General features: G+C 34.9%; 2 protein-coding genes across 2 annotated transcripts in view; both read left to right on the forward strand.

Moving 5' to 3' along the window:
• Positions 1 to 14,968, forward strand: LOC135078171 (uncharacterized). The gene is made up of 17 exons (XM_063972753.1): positions 1 to 32; positions 609 to 671; positions 6,123 to 6,292; positions 8,310 to 8,470; positions 8,824 to 9,221; positions 9,344 to 9,567; positions 9,810 to 9,912; positions 10,238 to 10,365; positions 10,465 to 10,755; positions 10,893 to 11,180; positions 11,296 to 11,795; positions 11,907 to 12,090; positions 12,179 to 12,374; positions 12,458 to 13,224; positions 13,416 to 13,608; positions 14,369 to 14,479; positions 14,799 to 14,968. The coding sequence occupies exons 2-17, from the start codon at positions 632 to 634 to the stop codon at positions 14,867 to 14,869; spliced, it is 3,825 nt and encodes a 1,274-aa protein (XP_063828823.1). The 5' UTR covers positions 1 to 32; positions 609 to 631; the 3' UTR covers positions 14,870 to 14,968.
• A 5,012-nt stretch (positions 14,969 to 19,980) lies between these two features.
• Positions 19,981 to 26,287, forward strand: part of LOC135078334 (uncharacterized) — a 56,887-nt gene continuing 50,580 nt past the window's right edge. Inside the window, exons 1-10 of the mRNA XM_063972932.1 lie at positions 19,981 to 20,022; positions 22,417 to 22,486; positions 22,913 to 23,082; positions 23,714 to 23,874; positions 24,113 to 24,519; positions 24,744 to 24,967; positions 25,043 to 25,145; positions 25,224 to 25,351; positions 25,589 to 25,879; positions 25,962 to 26,249. Coding sequence (XP_063829002.1) covers positions 22,444 to 22,486; positions 22,913 to 23,082; positions 23,714 to 23,874; positions 24,113 to 24,519; positions 24,744 to 24,967; positions 25,043 to 25,145; positions 25,224 to 25,351; positions 25,589 to 25,879; positions 25,962 to 26,249 — 1,815 coding nt within the window. The 5' untranslated portion in view covers positions 19,981 to 20,022; positions 22,417 to 22,443. The remainder of the gene's footprint in view (positions 20,023 to 22,416; positions 22,487 to 22,912; positions 23,083 to 23,713; positions 23,875 to 24,112; positions 24,520 to 24,743; positions 24,968 to 25,042; positions 25,146 to 25,223; positions 25,352 to 25,588; positions 25,880 to 25,961; positions 26,250 to 26,287) is intronic.

Here is a 26,287-nt window from a genome sequence, read left to right on the forward strand (position 1 = left end):
TTGCTTCATTCATATCTCTGCTTGGACTTGATGTAAGTACCTCTAAGCATTGTATGAGATTTCGTAACATTTTCAACTTTTTAAGTGATGTGAATGACAACAAAGTTTATAATGAATTGTTAGCAAATAGTACAAAAATAAGAAACGTATTATTACAATTAAATTTATTTTATATTTTAATCATATTCTAGATACCTAAATTCCTAAAAAATAAATTACTTGTTCTATAAAAATATGGTGGCATCAAAATTAATTTTTATAATCTTATTTTGAGTGATATAGGTAACTAATATTATTGGTGTGCATCTTTGTCATAAGGTTACTCGTAGCTCATAATGATTATTAATAATAAAGATGATGTTATGTTGATACCAATCTGCATCTCATAATGTTAATAATAATAGCAAAACGTACTCGTAAATCATGCTCTTGATTATTTTTTGCATTCGTTCGTTTCAGCCGAAAGACGTCCACTGCTGGACAAAGGCCTCCCTCAAGGATTTTTTGCATACTTACTCATATTATAAAGTACACCATCAATTTTACGTACATACAGATCTTATCTCCATCATTATTTTCTCATCTAACCAATTAACCGTGTGTTCCAGGTTCAGTTAATGACGGCTACGTAATGAGCATCATCTTCAAGATAAACGGCCGGCAGTTCGAAGGTTAGTTTAGTTCAATTTAACTACAAAAAGCGAAAATGATTCTGCAAGTCATCACAACACGTCTATTTCTAAATTAATGTCGAATGGAAAATTTATTATATTTTGTAGTTTTATTATTTAGGTTTGGATTGTATTTATTTTGTTAAAAACATAGAAGGATATGCAGAATTATTTTATTCTCCGTTTTGTGCAACTAGTTCCAAATAGGCTGTAATTTTAGCGTACCAGCCTATTTTGATTAGCCTAGGGGCAGACCACCGATAGTTGGGCCCGATTCTAATTTGTATGAAGAATCAGCCGATACCAAATCTACATACTAAACAACAGCCCGACCCAACTATCGGCCAACTAAAAATCGGTGGTCTGCGTCTAGGCTTACAGTCAGTGCTGTACGGTGAACGAATTTTATGGAAATTGTGAGGCTATAATACTTAATGGTAAATGTCAAAACAAATTAACTATAGCTTTTAACTGAGTCAATGCCAGAAGTATGGGAGCGGCACGGGAGGGTGTTTGTTAGATGTCAAACGTCAGTGAGACTTCTGATTTCTTTCAGATTTGTATGATCTGTCACGTCATTAATATTATATCAATGTCATCCTGTTGCCGTTCCCATATTCAGCGCTAGACCTATATTCTGTATTTAAGTTCATCTTTCTGGCACTCTCAGATAAATATCATAATCATAATCATTTATTGCTTCATAAGTGTACTAGGTGGTGATCTTAAACTTAGCAATGTTGCAGCATCACTCGTGTTCTTACTCAGAATAAACAAAATTGCCTTTTAGTGTTTCGATTTGTATTCATGAACTTTGTTTGTTGTTAATTAAGTTCGGTTGCTATTTAATGGCTGTGTGATCGAGCATATTTGTAAACGTTTCAACATAGTAAGGATCATAGTACAAAGACTGTTCAAATAAACAGTTCTTGAACAAAGACACTTGTATAAAGCTGGAATCAATTTAATTAGAATAACATGCTTTGTAAGATGAGAGAGGAAATTAACAAATTACTTCCCTACTAAGATTATAAATGCGAAAGTAACTCTGTCTGTTACGTATTCACGCCTAAACCATAGAACAGATTTTGATGAAATTTGGTATAAAGTTAAATAAATATGTATAATAGTTAGTAATGGTAGTAGAAAGGACATAAATTAGTTTTTATCCCAGATTTTGCAGGGACCCACGCGGTAAAGTTTTTCTGTGACAGACAAAAATTCAAGAGGGTGGAACCGCGGCGAAAGATAGTTATACTGTTTATAATCGATTGGTCTTGTAAAAGTAATTCTTAACAGACAGATGTCAGACATGGATATTTAAAAATTCTAGATACAAATAAATGTTCGGTTCCAATAATTTGATCGAACTTAGCAACTGGTAAATAGAAAATCACTAAAATGTATCGCCATTATCGAAGTCTCCGACTCGATTTTGTTAATTGAAATCGATAAACATTTTAGTTGGATCAAGTTCAATCATAATCATGATTCAAACTATTCGGTTAGGGATTCTTACATGGATTCAAATTTCGTATTTTAAGTTATCTTTTCATATTTATATTTCTATTTATAAATTTTCTTCACACAAATGTCATGCAGTGATCGAATCCATTACGTCTGGGTCTAAATTCTTATCCACTGCAAAAAATATTATTGGTATAGGTATTGTTAAGTTACTTAACATATTTTTTAAAGTGAAGTACGAGTATAAAGCCATCGACGGCGATTGACAAAAAAAAACTCGTCCTCAACACCTCTTAAGTATTTTTTTCTGTATTCCTCAATCTAATGGTTGCTTAGAAAAAATATCCTTGAGACTGCAATTAAAACTGTACATACATAGCTGTATGTTTAATTATTATAATCACTCACTGTTATTGTTATTGTTCTTGTCCACTGAATAAATAAATTATACAGGTGTTCCAAAAAGTATTGTCAAGCCGAAGCCCAGAGGTAGAACATCACTAGGGCTATCCGAATCACCCCCATGCATGTTCCGCGATTTTTGATAGTTTTCGAGTTAAATTTCTGTGTTTAGGCACTTTTTTGTTCACTGTGTCGCGAATAGATAAGGTACATGCCTGATTTTTTATTATTATTAGATAAATACTAGGCCTATCTGATTTAGAAGTATTAACATCCATAGCACGTGTAAATCAAAAAATCCTATTATGTTGTAAAAAAAAACATAACTCGAAAACTATCAAAAGTCGCGGTGATTCCGGTAGCCCTAGTGATGTTTACCTCTGGGCTTCGGCTTGACACTACTTTTTGGGACACCCTGTATTTACATGATTATCTGTCTGTCTATGACATGATTCTAACAATAAATAAATGCTCCGAAACCAATCAGTTTCTATTCACAACATTTTCTTTTCCACATGTTTTCATTCGTTCGTTCATTTCAGGCAAATGGCGTCCACTGCTGGACAAAGGCCTCTCCCAAGGTTTTCCATAATGAACTTTTCATTAAACAGGTATTTTTCTCATAAAACTGAATTCCTTTCCAATAAACAAATTAATCCCGCAAATTGTTCAACATAACAACTTCAGTTACCGAAGTTAAAACCTTGTTTCCCTAAATAACCTTAAAGCCAAAACCTTGGAAAACATTCGCTGAACTTCGCACTAATCTCAATTTTAACTTAGCATGCACGTACAGGCAAAATAATTACTTGCAACCGAGCATACGTTCGCAAGTTCATAACCCGAAGTTTATAAGTTCACACGATCGATTAAGGCGCAATTTCACGGCGGTATAAACCAAACTTACTTCGTTATGCGATACAAATTCGTATACGTGTTTATCTCTTGCACTCACATTTGGACGCTGATTTGAGCAAGAGAGATGAGTCGAGTCGATAAATCTATGCGAAAACAAAATCGAAACGGTTTAGTAGAGTAGGACCCGATAAATTCCGATATAGAAGTTACGAAGTGCGGAATAACTTCTACAACAGTGGGACTTCGTGAACAATAAAGTTAATATTCTCAGGTACGCACTATAAACAACAAGTCTGAAACTATAGTCTAGCGCTTAACTCAGCCAGTATCTCATACAAATCTAAAGCATAATAATATCATCATCATCATCATCATCATTTCAGCCACAGGACGTCCACTGCTGAACATAGGCCTCCCCCAATGACTTCCACATCGCACGGTTGGTAGCGGCCTGCATCCAGCGCCTTCCCGCTACCTTTATCAGGTCGTCGGTCCACCTTGTGGGTGGACGTCACACGCTGCGTTTTCCGGTACGTGGCCTCCATTCCAGAACCTTGCTGCCCCATAATAATATGTGAAGTACGAAACTTCGTTTGACGTCTCAAAAATACCCTTCAGTGGCCGCTCCCATACCTCAAGCACTGAGTGAGTTAACTCAGTGCTTAAGCACTGAGTGACGCCCGTATTCACAAACATTACTATGAGGTCTCACAGTGCGCGTGGACGCACAGGGTCACACACCAACTAATCACAGAGCTCTATTTAACGCTGTGCGTTCTATTTTCTGTTTTACTTATGCAAGTATCGTTTGTGAATACGGGCGTGAGTTAACTCAGAGCTTAAGCACTAGACCAATTTAGTGGCTGCATGTGACTACGTTCGAGTATTACGAAGTCCTTAGAAAGCCTTTCAACCCACATTGTACCTCTTAAGTACGTACTTAAGGTAATATTTCATTCGAATGGGTTTGGTCACGTTGGAGCTATTTTTGTACTTTGGCAGCCGCCTCACAGGAACAATTAATTAGAATCTTTATTACACAGAATATAGGGAACAAATCTGAGTGACGAGCACAAACCAGTTTGTGGATTTGTGAGTGCGAGAGAATATTAAGCTTTTTTGTTCGTTATAAAATTAACCATTTTGTTTTTTCTAAGATGACTGAGTGGAATTGGCCATATGCATATGGATGGCCAAAGTAATAAATAACGAAAAAGGTCAAAGGAGTCTCGGAGTTGACGTTAATAAAAATTATTATTTATTTGGATTAATTTATTATTCTAACTAAAGAACCTGACCTAAGATTTAGTATACAATATGTAACGGAAACACCGTCCGATCCATTAAGGTGTTAATTGGTATCGAGTTAAGATTCCATTTGTGTAATAATTTTCATAAAATATTATAAAAAAAATAACCCATGAAAAATAAATACAAAATTTACAAAAATAAAATAGCTTACATGGCAATCCGAACTGCAGTGTAGAGGGTACGCGGGAGGGGTTAGAGATGCGCCGGCACGCGTAGCGACGTCATAAGGTCATGACCCCCAGCGTCTTAAAAAAAGCCGCGCGCCGACAGAGTGTTAACGCTTTTTGAAAACCCCGTTGTAGGGTAAATCATTGCTAAACTTATTGACTTTAAAAATCGATAAAAAAATTGTTTTTATTAATTACGTAATTTTGATACTTGTTTTGGTAATGTTGTTAAAGCTACTTTATGACCCTTTCGGATCGGACGGTGTTTTTGTTACATATTGTATATGTCAACGTGAAATTGTGAACTCTGTCAGTTTATAATATAACGCGTTAGATTGTAAACTAACAGTGGGTTAGGTTAGGTTAGATTGTAATTTAACTACGTCAGATTATAATCTGACGGAATTCACAATTTTACGGTGACATAATATATAAGGCAAGTGATATTAAGCTTCCCGCTAAGCGACGTCGCCGGTCAGAGCCTGGATGCGGGCGGCGCAGGCTGGGTCTTAGTGGAAATCCTTGAGGGAGGCCTTTGTCCAGCAGTGGACGTCATTTGGCTGAAACGAACGAATAAGCTTCCAAATTGACGGCGAGACTACTATTCCGAAGCGGGATGAACAATGCAGCTGCCGCTGGCACTGAAATATTACGTAGAAATCTACACTGATTTAATGAGGAAAGATTTGATAGTTTGTTTGCATTGATAGGTTCCTATGCGCTGAGTGTGAGTTTACATCAAACGTCCTCACTAGTAAGAAGCGCGTTTGATGTAAACTCACACTCAGCCCTCTTTATTTAAGAGGGCCTCACACTAAGCACTCTGGACCGGGTTGAAAAATTATTTCACCTTTAGAACCCTACATTATCCCTGATGTACTGATAGGATTAGAATATTTTCAAGAAAGTTATGGATCCGTATGAAAACTTCAAAGAACACAATGCAACCGCTGCATGTGCCATCTTAGCTGCTTTATGCAGCCCGTTTCGGAACAGTACCATAAAGGAACTTTACATATTTTTTACTTAAGAATAATTCTAAAGCTTCAACCAGACCTACGCGTGCAGATCGCCATCGCCGGCGCGATCATCATAGGCCCATGACATGACAGTCCGCGCGACCTGACTGGCCTAGTGATCGCGCCGGCGATGGCGATCTGCAAGCGTTGGTGTGGCTGAAGCATAATTTGGTAAGATTTTTAAAATAACATTTATAAATTGAATGCCACTTATTATCAAATTACAGTGACAGGGAAGTATGGACCAGATGTTTCCCTAAACGAGTTCATCAGGAATGTGGCGGAGCTACGGGGAACCAAGGCCATGTGCCACGAAGGTGGCTGCGGGATCTGCATCGTGGCTGTACGAGCGGCACTACCACCTACGAATGAAGTCAGGACCTTTGCCGTAAACTCAGTAAGTTACACGATTTTTTATCTGACTTTAACGGGACTATTCCCACCTCTCTTTCCCACCACTAAAACTACTGTGTAGCCGGGATCAACAGCTTGACCGCCAATAAAAACCCAACCAGTGAAGGTCAAGTTTTTCCCGGGGGAGAGTTAAACTGTCATTGGACCCGCAACGAAATTAATCAGAAGAACATAGGAGGAGTTCGAAGTTAAGGTTCGACTTCCCTCCGTTGCAAAGCGGATGACAGGTGACAAACAAAGTAGTAACCTTTATGAAAAAGGTATTTTATCTAACTTGCCGTTGATCCTGTAGAGTAGAATAAAATCACTCCCGATCTACATGCTCCATAGTTACTTACTCGTATAATATCACATCTCCCCTACCCGTCTGGCCTGCGTGTAGAGTGTAGGCCACAATAGGCCAATATTATCTTATCTATCTTCTGAGTTCAGTAAGTTACATTGACTCTACTTACTTTTGTCGTATGGTGTGGTTTCGAGAGAAAAACAATGTCACTTCCAAACTTTCCACAGATAATATAAAAGGCAACTATGAGACAAAAAGAAAACTCACCAGTAGTCAGTGTCACTCCCCGTGTTGGCTATTTCTTCCGTTTGACAAGAAATTAGAGACAGCCTTAGATTAATAAAACCTAGATAGATAGTCAGTGCACGAAAGGTGAGGCAGATTTTAGTAAGCCAGAATGGCTTACTCGTAAACGTCACATGAACTGTCAAAGTGAAAAATTGGTAAACACGTCCGACGACTTTTAATTAATTAAGACGGTTTGTGCTGTGAAAGGGTGTCTAAATACATCAGAAAAACTAAAGAAAGTGACCAGTGTTACATTTCATAAGTAAGTACTACGATTCGACGCGTATTTTGCTTGAATTTGGCTTTCAAAAATTAAATACGGGAATGATACCAGTAACAAGAAAATTTATTTCCCAATTGTTCGCCGTACAAATACACTTCCTTTTTTATGAAATCGAGACTTTTCAGTCGATTTATCTTATTGTAATTAGGTAGGTACTTTGAATTCAATAAATAAATAAGTACATGATGCGTTTTGTTTTTGTTAGTTATAAAATAATTAAAAACGTATTAAAAATTTCCCTACTTTCGGGAAAATCGCCTTCACTGTCTACACTCCCCAACAAAATTGACACTAATGACATAAGATTTTTGCCTCACTCTTGACGAAGCGTTTGTATGAAGACTATCCATCTAGGTTTTATTAATCTAAGGAGACAGCCGCATCCCTTCTACAGTCAATACAAAATTATGATGATGATTTTTTAGACCATTTATAGTTATAAGACCTAAAAATAAGTATATTTAAACCTATTATTTGGTACAAGCTTTTTTAGCTTTAGTGGGCAAAATGAGTATTTTTTTCATGAAAGGATTATTCTTTTCGTTATTCACATACAGAAAGCAGAAACTATTCAGAGCGACGCACTTAATAATGTTGAAAATTGTATGGGACTTGCGCAAATAGCAAAAGTGACATTATTAAATTTTCCGAGTTTAAATCTAGAAAATGACCGCAAAACCAACTATGCTTGGCATTTCACCAATTCCGGCTTTGTGTGTTTTAGGCCTTAATATACGGGAAAAAATATTGTTACCTAATAGCGCTTTGTTTTAATATATTTTGTGTTAGGATAACAATTAATTTTAATTTGTATGTTTCCGTAAGGAATATTACTTAGGTACGTATTTTTATAAGATATTACGATTGTGACTTTTTACTAAGAGAAAATGGTAGGTAAGTAAGTTAGAAAGACTAAGATTATTTTGTGTTCTTTTACGGGCCTATTCCCACCTCACGTTCCCAGATTATGATTGTCATGCAACATTTTTAGGTACTGCCAACATAAATAAATTCTCAAAATTCTAAACGTTTAACTAAACTGATATAATTTTTACAAAAAAAGGTTTGCATTCTTTACCGTGCCCTAATTACTTTCCGGAAAACTCTGAATTGAAGTCCTAATTAATACAACATTGCTTCCAGTGCCTTGTTTCTGTCCTCTCGTGCCACGGTTGGGAAGTGACGACTGTGGAGGGGGTGGGGAACAGGACAGAAGGGTACCATGACATCCAGACCAGATTGGCCAAGTTTGGTGGCACGCAGTGCGGATTCTGCACGCCTGGATGGATTATGAATATGTACAGGTAGAACATAATATTTTTTTATTATTATAAAAGCCTTGCCCTAGAATTCTACTCAGATTATACGAGTATTTCAGCAGAAGGTTGCATGAGTTCTATGTTGAATAAGTATTTAATATTTAGCGTGAGTGTACAAAATCTACGAGGATTAACAAAAAATTACCCACGATCACTAAACGTATGTTCATACATACTTGGTTACGTCATCGTAAACACATTAAATCTGTATCCGTATAAAACACTATCGTTTATTACCGTAGAAGTAACAATAAACCATAATAAATACCACCATGCCATGTAAAATCCTGGGAATATAAATGCTAAATAGGTACCAATTTTGTTTTTCCATCTTTCAGCTTACATGAATCAAAACGCAAAGACATGACAATGGAAGAAATCGAAAACTCTTTTGCTGGCAATATTTGTAGATGCACCGGTTACCGACCTATCGCCGATGCATTTAAATCTTTCGCCAAAGACGCTGATCAGAAGTTATTAGACAAAATTGTAGATTTAGAAGACTTAGCTATTTTGAAACCATGCGGTGTCAACTGCAAAGAATCTTGCAAGCATAAATGTAAAGATGTAAATGGAATTAGTAATGAAGAATGGTGCATATTGTCTAAAGGAGATGCTGAGACAATCGTGGTAGATTGTGGGACTCACAAATGGTACAAAGTTTACAAATTGGAAGAAATATTCAAAATAATGGAAAACGGGGATTATAAACTTATTGCTGGCAACACAGGACAGGGTATGATAATAATACTAAGTATGATTAGATTTTGCTCCACGGTATGATCGAAGCTTTACGTGTTTCTTCATTTTTGTAGCTTCTTGGAAGATTTGAATATGAAAGTAAAATTTAATTTTCAGGAGTGTACCACGTGTCTAAGTACCCGAAGAATGTCATAGACATATTCAATGTAAAAGAACTGAAAGATTACTACGTTGATGTTAATCTTGTACTGGGCGCTGGGATAACACTGTCAGACATGATGAATTTGTTCATAAAGTTTTCTACTGATAGCCAAGACTTCTTATATTTGAAACAGCTTTATGATCACATGGATTTAGTTGCTCATTTGCCGGTTCGAAATGTAAGTAATTCTGAGTTAAATAATTATAAAGTAATAATAAGGCAGCAATTAATAACATTGTCTGTGGTGTCTCCAATAACTAAGATATTACAAAAATAATGTGGAAACAAGATCTCTGAGAAACGTCTTTCCGCAGCATCTTAAATGAATTGCCCAACCTTTATCAGAATCCTAAGTTTCATTGACTTGAAATTGCCAGTGGTAAAAAATATTACGTAATGATTATTATTGTCTTTTCACAGATTGGAACTATCGGTGGAAATTTACACTTGAAGTATCAAAATAATGAGTTTCCATCGGACTTGTTTCTGCTATTTGAAACCGTTGGAGCTATGATTACTATAGGTAATTTACTTTTACTACTTTTTAACTGAGATATTTGCTTTGATCTTTATCCTGAACTAATATTATCTCGTCGTCTCGTTTCTTTTGACACCTATTTTTGATCTCTTTATTTATTTATAGATCTGAAAACGCTTTTCTTTAGTTATTTTTGAGAGAAATGGTTGAATAATAATAATAGGCTTATTTTTCTTACCTAACAGTTATTTATTTACACAATCTACTTTACTTAAAATACAACCTTGAAGCAATAAATCTTCTGAAAATATTATTTGCTGGAAACGTAAAATAGTTTTCTGAAGACAAATCCTTTGTTGACTTTTAATAGCGCAAGGAAATGGAAAACAAACAACGGTAACTTTTCCTGAGTTTTTGACAAGCGAGATGAAAGGGAAGATAATACTTTCCATAAGTTTGCCGCCGCTCTCTCAGTACTGTGCTGTAAAAACATTCAAGGTAGACGTGTTCTGTAATATTTTTATTAAAAATATAATGATTTATCGTCTTAAAAGTTACTTCACTCGTCCATAATAAATGAATTCCATCAAATTCCAGATTATGCCAAGATCTCAAAACGCACACGCAGTCGTCAATGCTGGTTTCCTATTTCAATGTGAACCTAATTCAAGCAAAGTCAAAAGAGCCAGAATAGTCTATGGAAACATTTCCAAAACTTTTATACACGCTTCGAAAACTGAAGCAATATTAGTTGGGAAAGATCTTTACGAAGAAGTAACTTTACAACTAGCTTTGAAGACGGTTTACGACGAAGTAGTTCCTGAAGACTTTCCACCGGAGCCTTCTTCTGATTACAGACGTATGTTAGCAGTGACCCTTTTTTATAAAGTAAGTTTTGTCACATTATGATAGAGTTCAAAATTGTAGGCTTCCTTTTAAATAATTTGCTATCAGACCCTAATATCCCTCCAACAAAATAAAAGCATACCTAGCAGTTACTACATAAATAATTTGAATCTTTTCAGGCAATACTATTCTTATGCCCAAAAGATAAAGTAAATCCAAAATACATATCAGGGGGAGAAGCAATGAAACGATCTACGTCTCATGGAACCCAAATATATGACACTGATAAAACCGTTTGGCCTGTTAATCAACCAATACCTAAAATGGAAGGCTTAGTACAGTGTAGTGGAGAGGCCATATTTGCTAATGACCTTCCAAGGCAAAATAATGAAGTTTTTGGTGCGTTCGTAAAAGCCAACGCTCCACCTGGAAGTATCATTGAAGGATTTGACATGTCAGAGGCGTCAGTAAGTATAAATCAATATTCAATATTCACAAGCGTTATAACATCTATCAAAATTATACCCTAGGCATCAAATTTTTTGTACCATGAATACATACAAATTCGCTTACTGATTACAGAAATTACCGGGAGTCATCAAATTATATTCGGCCAAAGACATACCTGGAATAAATAACTTCACCCCTCCGATCATTCCACTTTTAGCTGGTGTAGAGGAAGTTTTATGCACGAATGAAGTTAAATATTTTGGTCAACCTGCTGCTATCATTGTTGCCGAAAGAGAAAAAACAGCAGTCAAAGCTGCTGAACTAGTCAAAGTAAAATATAAATCAGCGACCAATAGAAAACCTCTAATAACTATTAAAGATGTTCTAAAATCCAATGACTCAGAGGCAAGAATACATAAAGATATTGTTATTCAACCTGAAAATATCGGGAAAAATGTAAAACATGTTATCAAAGGAGAATTTACGTTAGGTTCCCAATATCATTTTCAAATGGAAACTCAAACTAGTGTTGTCATTCCTAGTGAAGATGGAATGGACGTATATGCTGCTACACAATGGCTGGATTTAACTAATGTGGCCATTGCTAAATGCCTTAACATTTCAGTAAATAAGTAAGTTTGTTATAATGATATACCTAGCTGGCTACTTAAAACATAAATCTTACGTCGTAAATTATGAAATAAAATAAGGCGTATTAATTATTATTTTTTATTTATTTTTAGAGTAAATGTAGTCGTTCGTCGATTAGGTGGAGCTTATGGTGCAAAGGTAACACGGGCTACGCACATTGCCTGTGCTGCTGCAATTGTTTCACATCTTCAAGGGAAACCGTGCAGATTTATTTTACCTGTAGAAACTAATATGAAATCCGTAGGAAAACGTGCATCATCAAATTGTAAATATGAGGTAATTAATGAACAAATACTTAGGTACATTTAAATATCAACAAATAATAATTAAAGATATTTAAGTGTACCTACATTTCTTTTTTTAGATAGGCGTTGATGACGATGGAAAAATCCAATATTTGAAAAACGTGATGTATTCAGATAGCGGTATTTCATTCAATGAAAATATGACTTATATCTTAATACAATTCTTTAAAGCCGGTTATGATTCAAAAAGTTGGTACATGGAGGGAAACAGTGTCATAACTGATACACCATCAACAACATATTGTAGAGCCCCATGTATGTATGGCTTTTTAATGGAAATGTTTAGCATTTAAAAGCCTTACTTAATTTCTTATATAAACATTTTATTTTTATTACAGGTTCAACTGAAGGTGTAGCAATGATAGAAAATATGATGGAACAAATAGCTTTTACTGTTAAAAAAGATTCAAATGACGTTAGGTTATTGAACATTGATGCAAAAGACAAAATGATTCCGGATATGATTGAACAACTAAAAAAATCTTCCAACTTTGATGAAAGAACCGAAGAAATTAAAACTTTTAATGATCAAAATCGATGGAGAAAGAGAGGACTGAAGCTGGTCCCACTAACGTATGAACTAGAGTATTTTGGACCTTTCTACTCGTTAGTTTCTATTTTTCACGCTGATGGTACTGTTGCTATTACACACAGTGGTATAGAAATGGGTCAAGGCATTAATACTAAAGCAGCCCAAGTGTGTGCTTACGTTTTGGGAGTGCCTCTTGAAAAAGTCAGTGTTAAACCTAGTTCAAGCACTATCACACCAAACGCTATGGTAACCGGTGGTAGTATTGGGAGTGACTGTATAGCACTGTCTACAATGAAAGCATGTGAATTAATTGCAAAAGCACTAGAACCTATCAAGAAAAATATGCCAAATGCATCATGGGAAGAGGTAGTTCAAAAAGCATACGAGTCGGGCATTAATTTACAGCAATCTTATTGTTTTAATAATGGTGGAGAGTTAAAAAAATACGATATTTATGCTGTATGCGCTTTGGAAGTAGAAATTGACATTTTGACTGGAAACCAAGATGTGAAAAGAGTCGATTTACTCGAGGATACTGGCAGGAGTTTGAATCCAGAAATTGATGTTGGACAAGTCAGTATTTTTACACATTTGCCTATACTCATTCGTACTTGAAAATTTTGTTATTATAAATGATATACCTACTATTATCTAAAGTTTGAGACCCGGACCCTAAAAGTTATGTCAAGGCAGATATTTTCATTTTTCAAGTAATAAATTAATCATGATCAAGACACATTGTGACTTATTTTTATTTCTCTCAGATAGAAGGTTCTTTCGCCATGGGCTTGGGCTATTGGACTTCAGAACATCTTGTTTATGACGATTCTTCTGGAGATCTGTTAACCGATCGCACTTGGACATACAAACCTCCTGGCATTAAAGATATACCAGCGGACTTGAGGATATATTTTCAGAGGAATAGTAGAAATGATTTTGGAGTTCTTCAATCTAAAGGTCAGTTATTCCCTGGTGTGAAGAGACGTTAGAGTAGTAAAACAGTTACCTAGTTTTTGAATTGCATCGTTTAAGTCTTAGTGCGAAATGGATACTTCCATTGCACTTAGGAATAACTTACAAATGGTGTCGTAATCCTATAAAGTTCGTTCCTTTTCATTATTCTTCGGTTCGGATTCGTTTTACAAACCCAATGGGACCATAGTCATTTTATTAGGGAAGTAGTTCATTATTATTCCGGGTCGCATCCGAACTGTGGTAACGTTGTAAAAGTGTACGAATACATTTATATCGGCGAATTACGTGAGAAATGCATTACCAATAGGGTTACCTATTATTTTATATTTTTACTGTGTACGAGCATTTATCAAATTAAATACTGGAAAACTCAAAAATAATTCAATTTTTGTAAATGAGAAATACACCAAAAGTCAATAAAAAGATTACGTCGTATCGCAAAAGTTTAGTTCTATTTATACATTAATGATTCCACACTACTATTTGTAGGACTCATGCTCGTTTTCACCATCAATCCCTAATTTTTAAGTGACCCCTATGATAACACATAAACAAGCATTTTGTTTTCATAGAGGTCACATAAAAATTGGGGATTGATGGTGAAAACGGGCATCAATCAAACACCAACATAATTATAATAAGATGCCACATTACTATGGGACTTACGACCATAATAACAATAATTATGACTAAACTAGTAAAGGGATTGTAACTTATTTCTTTTTCTCTTCTATTCTTACAGCTACTGGTGAACCAGCGTTTTGTCTAGCAACAGTGATAATACACGCCATACGAGAAGCAGTTCGCTCTGCAAGGCTAGACGCAGGGTATAAAGACGAATGGTTTGATATGGGTAAGCATTTTTACTATCTACTCGTATCTACATGCTGAAATTACAATCGTTGGCATCCTTTTAAAATGAGTCTCCACACACAGGTGTCATAAGTAGAGACTCACTTTAAAATGGTGAAAGTATAATTGTTACTTTCACCAACAAATATGAGACAAATCTAATGAGTTAAAATGGCATAAATACCTAAAACCTTGCAAAACCGCATACTTAATACAAATAAATTTATTATTATTGAGCTCCATTGTTTTCGCATTTTTTTTAGTTTATTAAACGTTATAATGTAATGACAATTATTTTCTAAAATACTAATTCCTTTCAGAAAATCCTTGCACGGTGGAAAATATCTTCAAAGCTGTTGGACACAAATTAGACGATTTTAGGTTAAAATAAACTTCACTGGTTTTGTTACAACCACGAATTGATAACTTTAAGCGATACCAAAATTTCAGTTGTTTGCTTTGAGGTATTTAGTGTTAATTAGTTCTTTATTTAATACTGAAATAAATTGTTGCTTAACCGAAATCCTTATTTTGCTGTTTTAGTAAGCACGCGTTCGTACCTAGTAATCACAGATCCAAGTATGTGATTTGACATAACTTTTTCTAAGGATTGCCCTGTGGTAAGTAATTGGTAATTGTACCATTCATAAAAATTGTCGTACCTAGGTACCTAATCATATCGAGCAAAAGGTATTCCTGTGAACGTGGATAAAATAAGGTTTTTGTACAAAATTTTCTCAAGTTAACCAACCAAAGCAGTAAAGGCCCAGATTGTCGGCCTCCCAAATTGAATAAAACTAGGGTCGCCTTAGCTCAAATTTCGCAAAACTTGCAAAAAGTTATGCCCAATCCTTTTTATTAATTCGACCTACGGATGTCACTCGAAGATAGAGGGCCAGGATGGTTTTAGGGACTTAGTAGCTTTGGCTACTAAAAAGTAAGGTTTGAGGGAATAAATCTTATTAATTTAGTGTTAGTATCATTCTTTCAAAGTTGTCAAAAGTTAATCACGTGTATTCACTTTGTGTATTGAGCGAAACCTTTAGATTATGTTATAAGGAACATAGTGACTGTTATAAACTAGAAACTACAAGTTATTTGTGGTGAGAAAAGTTGTTGAAAGTGTAAAAGAACTTTGTAGAGATGAGTTTGTAAAGATAAGGAATATAAATACGAACCATGTTGACACCACGAATCTGTGTTGAATCTTTTTCACGAACATAAAACATGAAAGGAACCAAAGGCCCTTTTATTTGGAACGAAACTTTCAGAAATCATGATAATATTCGGTTATAATACCTACAAGTAAATATTAATTTCAAAATTAAACGTTTCCATAATGTTACGTTAAAATTGTTTCGAATCATTAATATCAGATTAAAGTTCCAAAAGGAACAAATAAACTTACGCAAAAGCAATAAATCTTGAGGCATACTCGAACTTTGAAATTAATTAAAGGCTGCCATATTTTTAATTCACAATTTCCTAGCAAAAGTTCCGAGACGCTGAAGTTGTGATTAAAATAATAAAGAGTTTAGTAGATAGATGGACTCTACATAAACGAATATTGCTTATGTAGAATTTGATCTTTATTCTGTCTTGCACTCTGTCATAAGTATTTTCATCCAGAAAAGGTCAAAGGTCAACATCAAAGTTTTATATTATCAGTACTTAGGCCCTTTTCATACACGTCCCAAATAATTTGCCCTGGCCACCACTTCGGGACAACATATGGGCTGGTGCAGAGAAGAAGTGGCGGAAGAAACTCAGTCACCTTTGTCATTCTTCTTTCAATCAAATAACAACAAGAACTAATTTTAACCGCCTCTTTGGTGGTTAAAATGCTTCAGTTTCCCGGGTTCGATTCTCAGTTGGGGAAAACTTTTTCTGTTTGGTTTGGTTGGTGGTAGGATTTGTTGTTTGTAAGTCCGCCGAATTTGTAACAATAACAACAATAGTTTTAAGAATTCCAATTCCTCTGTGGTTGAGAATTCCGGGTGAAGCTCCTTTTTGACCTGATCATACTGCATCAGGTGAGATGCAGGCCGGAGCTTGTTCGTTGTGAATAAAAAAAGATAATGTATCTTCACGCTATACAACGTTCTCAATATTAAACTTCGCAAGGGATTTTTAATACAGTTTTCATTATTTAAATTTTAATAGGCTGATTCAAAAATAAGGTCTAGATAATATTAACATTGTACCCGTCTAAAGCTGGGGCAGGTCACTAACACTGTACGAATAATAATACCTATTCTTTGGATGCCAATTTTTACTTTTGTCGATACGCGTGTTTACGTGCGATGTATTTTTAAGGGTTATGGTGTGATGATTGATCTTTTTAGCTGACACGTGCTTATGAATGACAAAAAACTATTCCCGGTATTTCGTTTCCCTTTCATTTTGGTTTCGCATTCCAATCTACAAAGCTACACGTGTTTCTATCAATAAAAATGTACTGTTACTACTAAGAGAGTCAGTAGAATCTTCTGTGTTGAACAATATTTAGAATAATTTAATCGCTGACTTCTCCGCAACGCGAATATTTATATCTCTCTCCTTTTCTCTCTCAAATAGAGAAAACGAGACGGATCAGCAATAACGACCAATGTTAGTTAGGTATTAACCCTCGTGTTTCAGCAATACTGCGTCGAGTAAGTATACCATAATAAGTAGGTATGCCTACTAGCCTGGAACCCCGGGTTCATTCAAAACAACGCCTAAACCTCAGTCTTACATTATATCCTGTGATTGGTCTAATATTAAAAGAAAATCTCTGAAAGTAAAATCCTCAAATCTTATAACTTTAGGGTAGGTACACCATTTCAAAGTAGGAATGATTATGCAGACCCTAAACAGCTATGTTGAAAACAATGCAACTGAGGGCGTTTTACAATATAAAAATCATTACAAAGTAGGTTACTGGACATCTAAGTAAGTACTGTGTAAAATCGGTAAGACCTGGAGCGAGATCAAGCGCGAAGCTCAAGACCGAACGCGTTGTGGACGCCCTCTGCCCCATCTAGGGGACATAGGACCTTAAGTCAAGTAAGTACTGGGTTGACCACCTATTTATTTCATGGGCTTGAAAAGAGATTCTACTCTTTCTACCTACATTGTGTTATCGATGCCGTAAAATTCAACGGTCTCAATCGTTTACGGGGTTATTTGGAATTTGGATATTCCAAATATTCCACTTAACTGATCGTTATTATACGATGTTATGGTTATGCCTCTTAAATAACATTGAGAGCTTTGAAGTTGAATTACCCTTATTACGTAATGTTTTAGGAACTTCAGTGTTAGTAGAGAGATGTAGATTGTAGGTACTGCATAAGGCAATCCTCTGAAAATGATCCTGCACGATTTCTTTTCTACTGGAATCTAAAGGCTTTATCAAATTTGACGTTGTTTTAGATGTTATATGATGTGCGGTTTTGGAAACGTCGTGCTCAAAACGTCTAAGTTAAAAGAGCTCTAGAAAGAAATACTTTAACATCGCCGCTTCAAAAATAGGCAAATTCTTCAGTTCAGCTTTGATGAGAGGTTTCTCGTCATAACGATTATAGACAGCATCCGATCCATTCTGAAATGATACTGACTGATACTATCTCAGGCTGGATATTGCTAAGATGCTTTGGGTTATCGGCCTCAAAAAATTAAATGTCACTGGTTATCTAATATTTTTCAGCTTTACATTTTTAAACTGACTTCATATTTGGAAGATTTTTCTTAAGCAACACAAAAGTTTATTTCAGTCTTAGTAGGTAGCATGTACTTGCAAAGTTATATTTTGCTTATAAAATAGAACACTCGTGTATGTACAACCTTCTCGTGTACCTTGAAAAAATAGTAATTGTAGGTAGTACTTGTTACGGCAACAATGTACCAAATTATGCTCGTCCTCTAAAATTGGGGTCATGACATTTTGGCCGCACAGTCAGTCAAAAATTGCGGTTACATAATGAACACACAAATTCATTATTGGCACATAATTAGTGGCGAAGGTTTCATTTTAATTCCAAAAATATTTAAAGGGCACTTTTTTCGGACAGTAACTGACTCACTGAAACTGAAATGAACAAACAGCTGCTTCTTATTTCGGCTGTTTGAGTATCCTACAAAAAGATTTGAAAAATGTGACATGTAGAATATTTCACTTTTTTATGCATAACAAGGCATAATATAATACATTGACCGCAATCGCACCTGGTGTTAAGTGAGATGCAGTCAGGATGGTACATATCTGACCTGTAATTGCATCTCATACACTCTCGCCTTAAAAAGGCCCGGATTATAGTATTCAGGAAAGACAGCAGCAGGCAGCGAATTCCAGTCCCTAGCTGTTTACATTATAAAAAGACACTACTCTTTTATATCTAGCTCTCGCTTAACCTGAGAATCCAGCAATAGAACCGCCTAAAAAGCATTTTGTAAAGCTAAGTATTTGCTTATTACCTGCTGCTTCTTGAAACTTTAGAACCAATTTTCATTTTCCAGATTCATCATGGTTTTGTGTAAGTTAACGTTGCAGTTATGACGTAATAATATTATTTATCTAACTTTATTTAATGTATGACTGACTTCACGGTATATCACTGAATGAGTCTGCCTCTATTAAGACTTGGATTGGAATTACACAATTATCACCATGACAACCATGCACGCAGGCCTTAATAATAGCGACTTATAGCGAACTGGTAATAAAACAGCACTTTGGAGACTCGCCCAACTGTGAAAATAGCTCAAAACATTATCATTACCATGTTATCACAAGGCATGGTACACATGGAGAAACAAATAATAATAAAAAAACATTTGGCAAAATCACTTAGAATAAGCCATATCCATTAAAATTTGGTGTAATATCTTCCAGGTGTAGGTAGTGTTCCGAGTCAGTGAGATACAGAAAATTATATTGCCAATACAATTTAACATAAGTAGGTATAACCTTAATTTCTTCAACAATGATCTTCCATTTTAATACTAAGTATTGAGTAAAAATTTAATGGTTACTAAACCTTCTGTAAATAAAAACATCACTGTAGAATCAAGTGAATAGCTTGGAAATTGCTTGTATGTATCTTTATGTGTATGTTCTGAGCTTATTAATAGCATACACATTATTTTTTATCTTCGTCAAAACTATCATCTTACCGCGACTTCTATTTGGTGTCTAGATTGCATCACCCTTAGAGTTAAGAAATTAGTAGATTTCCATCCGATGTAAACTTTCATCCCTTCAAAGTTTAATTCTAGATTGTAGATAACCTAATCATAAACTTATTATCTCTTTTCATAATTCATCGATTTTGTGAAAACTCAACAAACAGACAGATTTCTGTTTGCATTTATAATATTAGTCCGAGTAAATATAGTTTACGGAGCTACGCTTTTAACTCCTGAAAACACCACTTGCTAAAACTATAATCAAAATTAAATTACACAAAACAATAGTTTATATAAGAATAGCCGAAGTTGATCTCATGTCAGTACGACTGGGTTTTAGATTGAGATAGATGAAGACAATCTTTGAATAAGTAGGTAAGTAATTTAATGCTATTTTATTTTTTGTAGAATCTTATAAATGTTTTTATAACCCAAAAGTATATTCAAGCCTCATAAATTAAAACTTGTACAAATGTCGAATTACAACCAATCTTGAATCTATGCTTAGAACCTACATCAAGTTTGCTACATTACATTTTTTTTTTTTTGTTGCAAAAAATCCAATATTAATTTGTGAAAATATAAATCAACAATGGAATCTGTAATCAATCAATCATTTATTAAATAAACAAAATAGCAAAGTTTGGGAAAGCAAGCTCAAATCCAATCCTTGTTTCGGCCATCACCCTGACGAAGGTTTCTCGATGACATTTAAGCCTCCTCTACACTGGCTTAGCTGTGATACGTGTGACATAGCATGCCAGTCGTCTAACTAAACCTAAAAAACCTCGTATAGCAGACTGATCACTGAATAAACCAATAAATAATCTATAAAAAATATTTTTAGTAGGTACCTACTTCGATCAGAGGCTATTTCAAATAATTAAATAAAACTCTCATTCTAGACGCAGGTTTTTCATTATAAAAGCAAAAATCTCAAAAATAATTACTATTGTCAGTTGTTTCATCAAACTTCCTAGTTCCTACACACCCTCATGCCGGACCACGCTGTAAACACACCAAATAATCATGGAATTCGTATGGAAAAAAGTTACGTCACGCTTACGTCGCGCCTCTCTCACGCCGGCTGTGTACTAGAGGCTTAACTTGAAAACGATTGGACTGTGCCACTCCTAATAAAGTTAGTATTTGTGAAAGTTTGTCAGAAACGCATCAATCATAACTAAACAAGTTTGGCCAAGGTCAAAAGATGGCAGAGGAAACTATTGGTGATTGAAAAGAAATACTGCAGGAAATCTATCAAATTGTTACAGAAAAATTAATGATAAAATACGTTTTTTTTCTTTGGAAAGGTACACCTAACAGTAGTATACTTTTACACTATTTAAATAAAATACAGTTTGTTCACATTATTACGTTGTTTTACAAAACCACCTGTAGATTAATTGAAGTAGGTCTTATATTTTGTCGTATCGTCTCTAAAACTGATTTAATTTAGGAGCCAGACAATTTATTTATAGGCTTAGTTACACTGAAATATACCCATTTATAACTCAATCGCAAGTAATTTATCTCCTTTCATAACAAACAATCAAGGCTAATGAGCACTTCCTGGAAAAATTGTTGGAAAGTAAAAAAGCTTGTCTTTTTAAAGCTAGTTCTTGGCCTGAAAATTGTCTAAAGTTTATTTTAAGATACCTTGAAGGAATGTTTCTTCGAATTTTTCTAAACTTTTTGTCCAGACGCCCACATAAATATTCGTATTGAAAACTTATTTCTTTTCATAACCAAACTCAATTGAAAAGAAGTCTAATATAAATATGTCTAGAAATTCTAAAAAACATACCAACCGAATTGAGAAACTCCTCCTTTCGTGAAAGTCGATTAAAAAAAATACTAGCTTTAAAAAGTAATCGAGTTCAAACTACGACTACGCCCCACTCTAAAATTTTACAATCCAGTTCTACAGTTGATGAACTAATTTGGTTAACTCTTTAAGGAAATTAAAAGTACTCCATACTTTGAAATGTAAAACACTTGCATGTTACAATATTTACAAATTTTCAAACATTCATAAATCAAGTTCTAAACTATTAATCTGGAACACAAAGACCACTAATCGCCAAATATTTGTAAACTAACTGAATATCCGGGTTATTAGGCTAATAACTTATTAGCCAAGTACCTACAAACGGAAGTCGTCATTATTTACGCCATCTCATTATTCATAATAAGTAGTCGACAACTAGACAAATCCTGAGGTCCTACTCAAAAACATTGTGCTCTACATGTCGCTCTATCCATCTCTTTTACTCGCTTTATAATCGTTCTGAAAAAGAGAGAGGCAGATAGAATAATGTGTTATTTCAATAGATCGACTTTGCCGAGTAGGCCCCCAAATTTGAAAAATTGCGAAAATGAACCATAATTTGGCCACATTTGATTTTTAACGGCACGAGCGACTGGTATCTAGCTAGTTGGATCTTTTTCGTGGATTAAAAATGTTAAGGCGCTTTTGTAAGTAGAGTTTGTTTTTGAATTATTGGTACCTACTGAAATATCTTTTTCCTGGTGTGAAGATTAGATTATTATTTTTAGATATTACTAATAATGATATTGACGTAGTAGCATAATACTAAGTGGAAGCCTTTTTCGCATGGTACATCCAAAGTTTAGTTTTATTTCCATGTTGTTTCTTCCAGTGTTTTGCGTGCCTTATAAAATCTAAACTCTATAAAAAATGTGATGTTTCTAAATAGTTTCACATACGTATATTAATGTAAGTACCTACCTATGTTTAAATTTCAGCAAGCGTTTAACTTGTGGATCGTCATAATGTCGAAAATTGTCTTCAAAATTAATGGAAAGGAATACGAAGGTATGTCATTATCTTGCGGATGTGTACTGTTTTAATTAATTTCGTCTTTTATCTGAAAGTTAATTAAAATTGTATTTCGTCATTATTACTCAAAGGAGATATTTCGACGTTCAGCTTTGAGTTAATGTTTAAAACCTAGATTCTAATCTACTACGAGTAGGTATTATTCCTTTTTATGGGAGTTAAAGGAAACGTCTTCATCTTCTAAAGGTTCGTTTCAGCCGAAAGACGTCCACTGCTGTACAAAGGCCTCCCCTAAGGATTTCCACAAAGGTACTTTTTTCATTTGAAAAGAGTCAGGGTTAGGCGCCAACGTTAAGTGTGAATCTGAATGCTAAGTATGTCATAGTCTATTTTCTAAAAAAAAACACATATTATTATTCCCATTTTATCTACTTTGAAAAGCTTATCACTCAAACTTTACAGCGGACGGCCGATATGGCCCAGAATTCTCTCTCAACGACTTCATCCGAACGGTGGCAGATCTTCGAGGCACGAAGGTGATGTGCCACGAAGGGGGGTGCGGCGCGTGCATAGTGTGCGTCAGAGCTGCGGTACCCCCTTCGAATGAGATGAAGACGTTCTCTGTTAATTCGGTGAGTTTAATCAAGACTTATGTATGTATATGTATGTAGGTAGGTATATGTATCTTAAATATTATATCAATTAAAAATTTAACTTATACCCTTCTACCTCTACCTTCGCACTCACAGCTTTCTGCATAACCCAGGGGTCGACTGGCTGAGAATGCTCAAATAGCATTAAGTCCACCTTTTGTACTATATTATTGTGCAATAAAGTTTTATAAAAAAAAAAAAAATAAGACTCAAGACTTATTAGTCGGACTTCATTGGGAAAGGAAAAGGCGAGATCGGTTTGGCTATTTGCTTCTATTAGCTTACTTGCAGAACCCTTTTGTCACAAAAATAAAATAGGAAATAAATGTTTGAGGAGGGACTATTTCACGTGTTACTTTTAGAAATTAATAAAGGTTTTGAAAGAAATAAAGTATTAAGTATTTCAATGGCATTGCAAAGGAATCTAAACAACTTGTGCTTTTTAAAGAGTTAACTATTATCTTTAAATCACTTGTCGTTAAATTGGTACTAATTGCGAAAAAAAAAATTGTCAAAGAAATTACCAACCTCCTAAATACTGTAATACTAGGTATATTAATTATCTAGTTAAACTAAAATATAAAAGGTTTACTTAGTAATGATTTTGCAGTGTCTTGTATCCGTACTATCATGCCATGGATGGGAGATAATGACAGTAGAAGGAATCGGCAACAGAACTATTGGATATCATGAGATACAGACTCGACTGGCTAAGTTCAACGGTACACAGTGTGGTTACTGTACTCCAGGGTGGATTATGAATATGTATAGGTAAGGCGCCATTTTTGATTGACATTCATTTTATAATCTACCAGAATAAGTGACCACGAATGAGAGAGTTACAAACCAAACATATAAAATTTCTGAGTCCACTAGTCTCTCGGCTAGTGGTGTTCTCATGGATGGCAGTTCTAAATGCTTATGTGTACTGTCTAATTTAGAAAAATATCTTATTGTTTTACGGGAATTCGATGAAAAATCAGGCGTAATTGCTGGTACTTTATTTCAGTATTTACGAATCAAAAAACAAAAAGCTTTCCATGCAAGAGATAGAAAACTCATTTGCAAGTAACATCTGCAGATGTACAGGATACAGACCTATAGCTGACGCCTTCAAAACATTCGCAACTGACGTCCATGATGACCTAAAAAACAAACTAGATGATATCGAAGACTTGTCGTTTTTCAAGCCATGCGGAGTTTCTTGCAACAAAAAATGTGTACATAAAACAAAGTGCCATGATACAGAGGTTAATGAAGGTGACTGGTGCGTTTTAGCTAAAGATAATAATAAAATGATAGTGATCGATTGCGGATCTCATAAATGGTATAAAGCGTTTTGTTTAGATGACGTCTTTGAAGTGATGGGCAAAGCCAAGGATGACTATAAGTTGATAGCTGGGAATACAGGACAAGGTATGTTACTTTATTAATTTGTATCCAGTTCAAGTTTTATCGTCATTTTAACCCAAAGGACATAATATTAAACCTCTTCCAATGATCAAATTTTCATTTAAGATTAAAAAAAATAGAAAACAACTCTAAGTAAGTCATCTAAACGGGACACCTTGATTTCATAAGTATTTCATGGACATGAAATGTAGGTAACCAATATCACAATGCCTGTGTGTTTATTACAGGTGTCTATCATGTCACAGACTACCCTGGCACAGTTATAGACATCTTCAACGTACCAGAACTAAAAGGCCACATAATTGATGTCAACTTGATACTTGGCGCTGGAATGCCTTTGTCTGAAATGATGGACCTTTTCCTACAACTGTCGAATTCTAATGAAGACTTTTCATACTTGAAACAATTTCACGAGCACATGGATCTTGTCGCTCATATCCCTGTTCGAAATGTAAGGGTAAACATTAGTAAGTAACGTTTCAAGGTAATTTTGAAGTTACTGAATATAATTTTTATTGTGTTTCAGATTGGAACTATAGGAGGAAATTTATTCATGAAACACACAAACAACGACTTTCAATCAGATATTTTCTTGCTTTTCGAAACAATTGGTGCTATGGTCACAATTGGTAAAAAAATCTGAATTGTAATATCTTGGAAATCTTTTTAATTTGATGGAGGATATTTAATGATGTTTTCTCTTACAGCGGAATCTTCTCAGAAAACGAAAGCTGTTACATTTATTGAATTCCTTAATACTGACATGAAAGGCAAAATTATAATGAATATTTTGCTGCCACCACTGTCTCAATGCTGTTTATTTAAGTCATACAAGGTAACTATGTTATGTAATATAAGATTTTAAGCTTTCGCGTTCAATTTCAACTAAAATAGTAAGACACGGGTCTTAACGCGACGTTTATGTTATGTAATTTACTAAACATAGCAATGATCACAATAAAAAACCACAGTCGCAGTAGATATTATCTGATCTAGAACAGCTGCTTAACTCGAATGAAAACAAGGAATGTTATTTTAGAAGATACTTTATTTTATATCACGCCTTTTTTAGATAATGCCTCGGTCGCAAAATGCACACGCAGTTGTGAATGCTGGTTTCCTCTTCAAATTGAAACAAAAATCTAGTATAATAGAAAAAGCATCGCTTGTCTTTGGTAGCATAACGCCAAAATTCAGTCATGCAACAAAAACAGAAGCTATATTAGCTGGAAAAGATCTATTTACAAATGAGACACTTCAAATAGCCGTGAAGACATTAGTAGATGAAGTTTCACCAGAAGAAATGCCTCCAGAGCCTTCAGCAGCTTACAGGAAAATGTTAGCGGTTACTTTATTTTATAAGGTATGTTTTGTTTGTTCTATTGTTGAGATTTAATTCGTTTGTTTTGATTACGCTTATTTAAAAATATCTATATTGTATGTAGGCAATCTTGTACTTATGCCCGGATGACAAACTTGACAAGAAGTTTCGATCTGGTGGTGAGGCCATAAAACGACATACATCACAAGGAACACAGACTTTTGATACTGATAAAAGCGTCTGGCCTTTAAACCAACCTGTACCTAAGCTGGAAGCTCTGGTACAATGTGCAGGTGAAGCCACATTTGCGAATGATCTGCCAAAGCAAACTGGAGAAGTTTATGCAGCGTTTGTTACAGCTGATGTGAGACCTGGGAGTATCATTAGTGGCTTTGATGCCACAGAAGCACTCGTGAGTATCAATGTTATCTCTACTGTAAGGTAACTAAT

Source organism: Ostrinia nubilalis, chromosome 14 (genome assembly GCF_963855985.1).
Source record: "Ostrinia nubilalis chromosome 14, ilOstNubi1.1, whole genome shotgun sequence".
Lineage (NCBI taxonomy): Eukaryota > Metazoa > Arthropoda > Insecta > Lepidoptera > Crambidae > Ostrinia > Ostrinia nubilalis.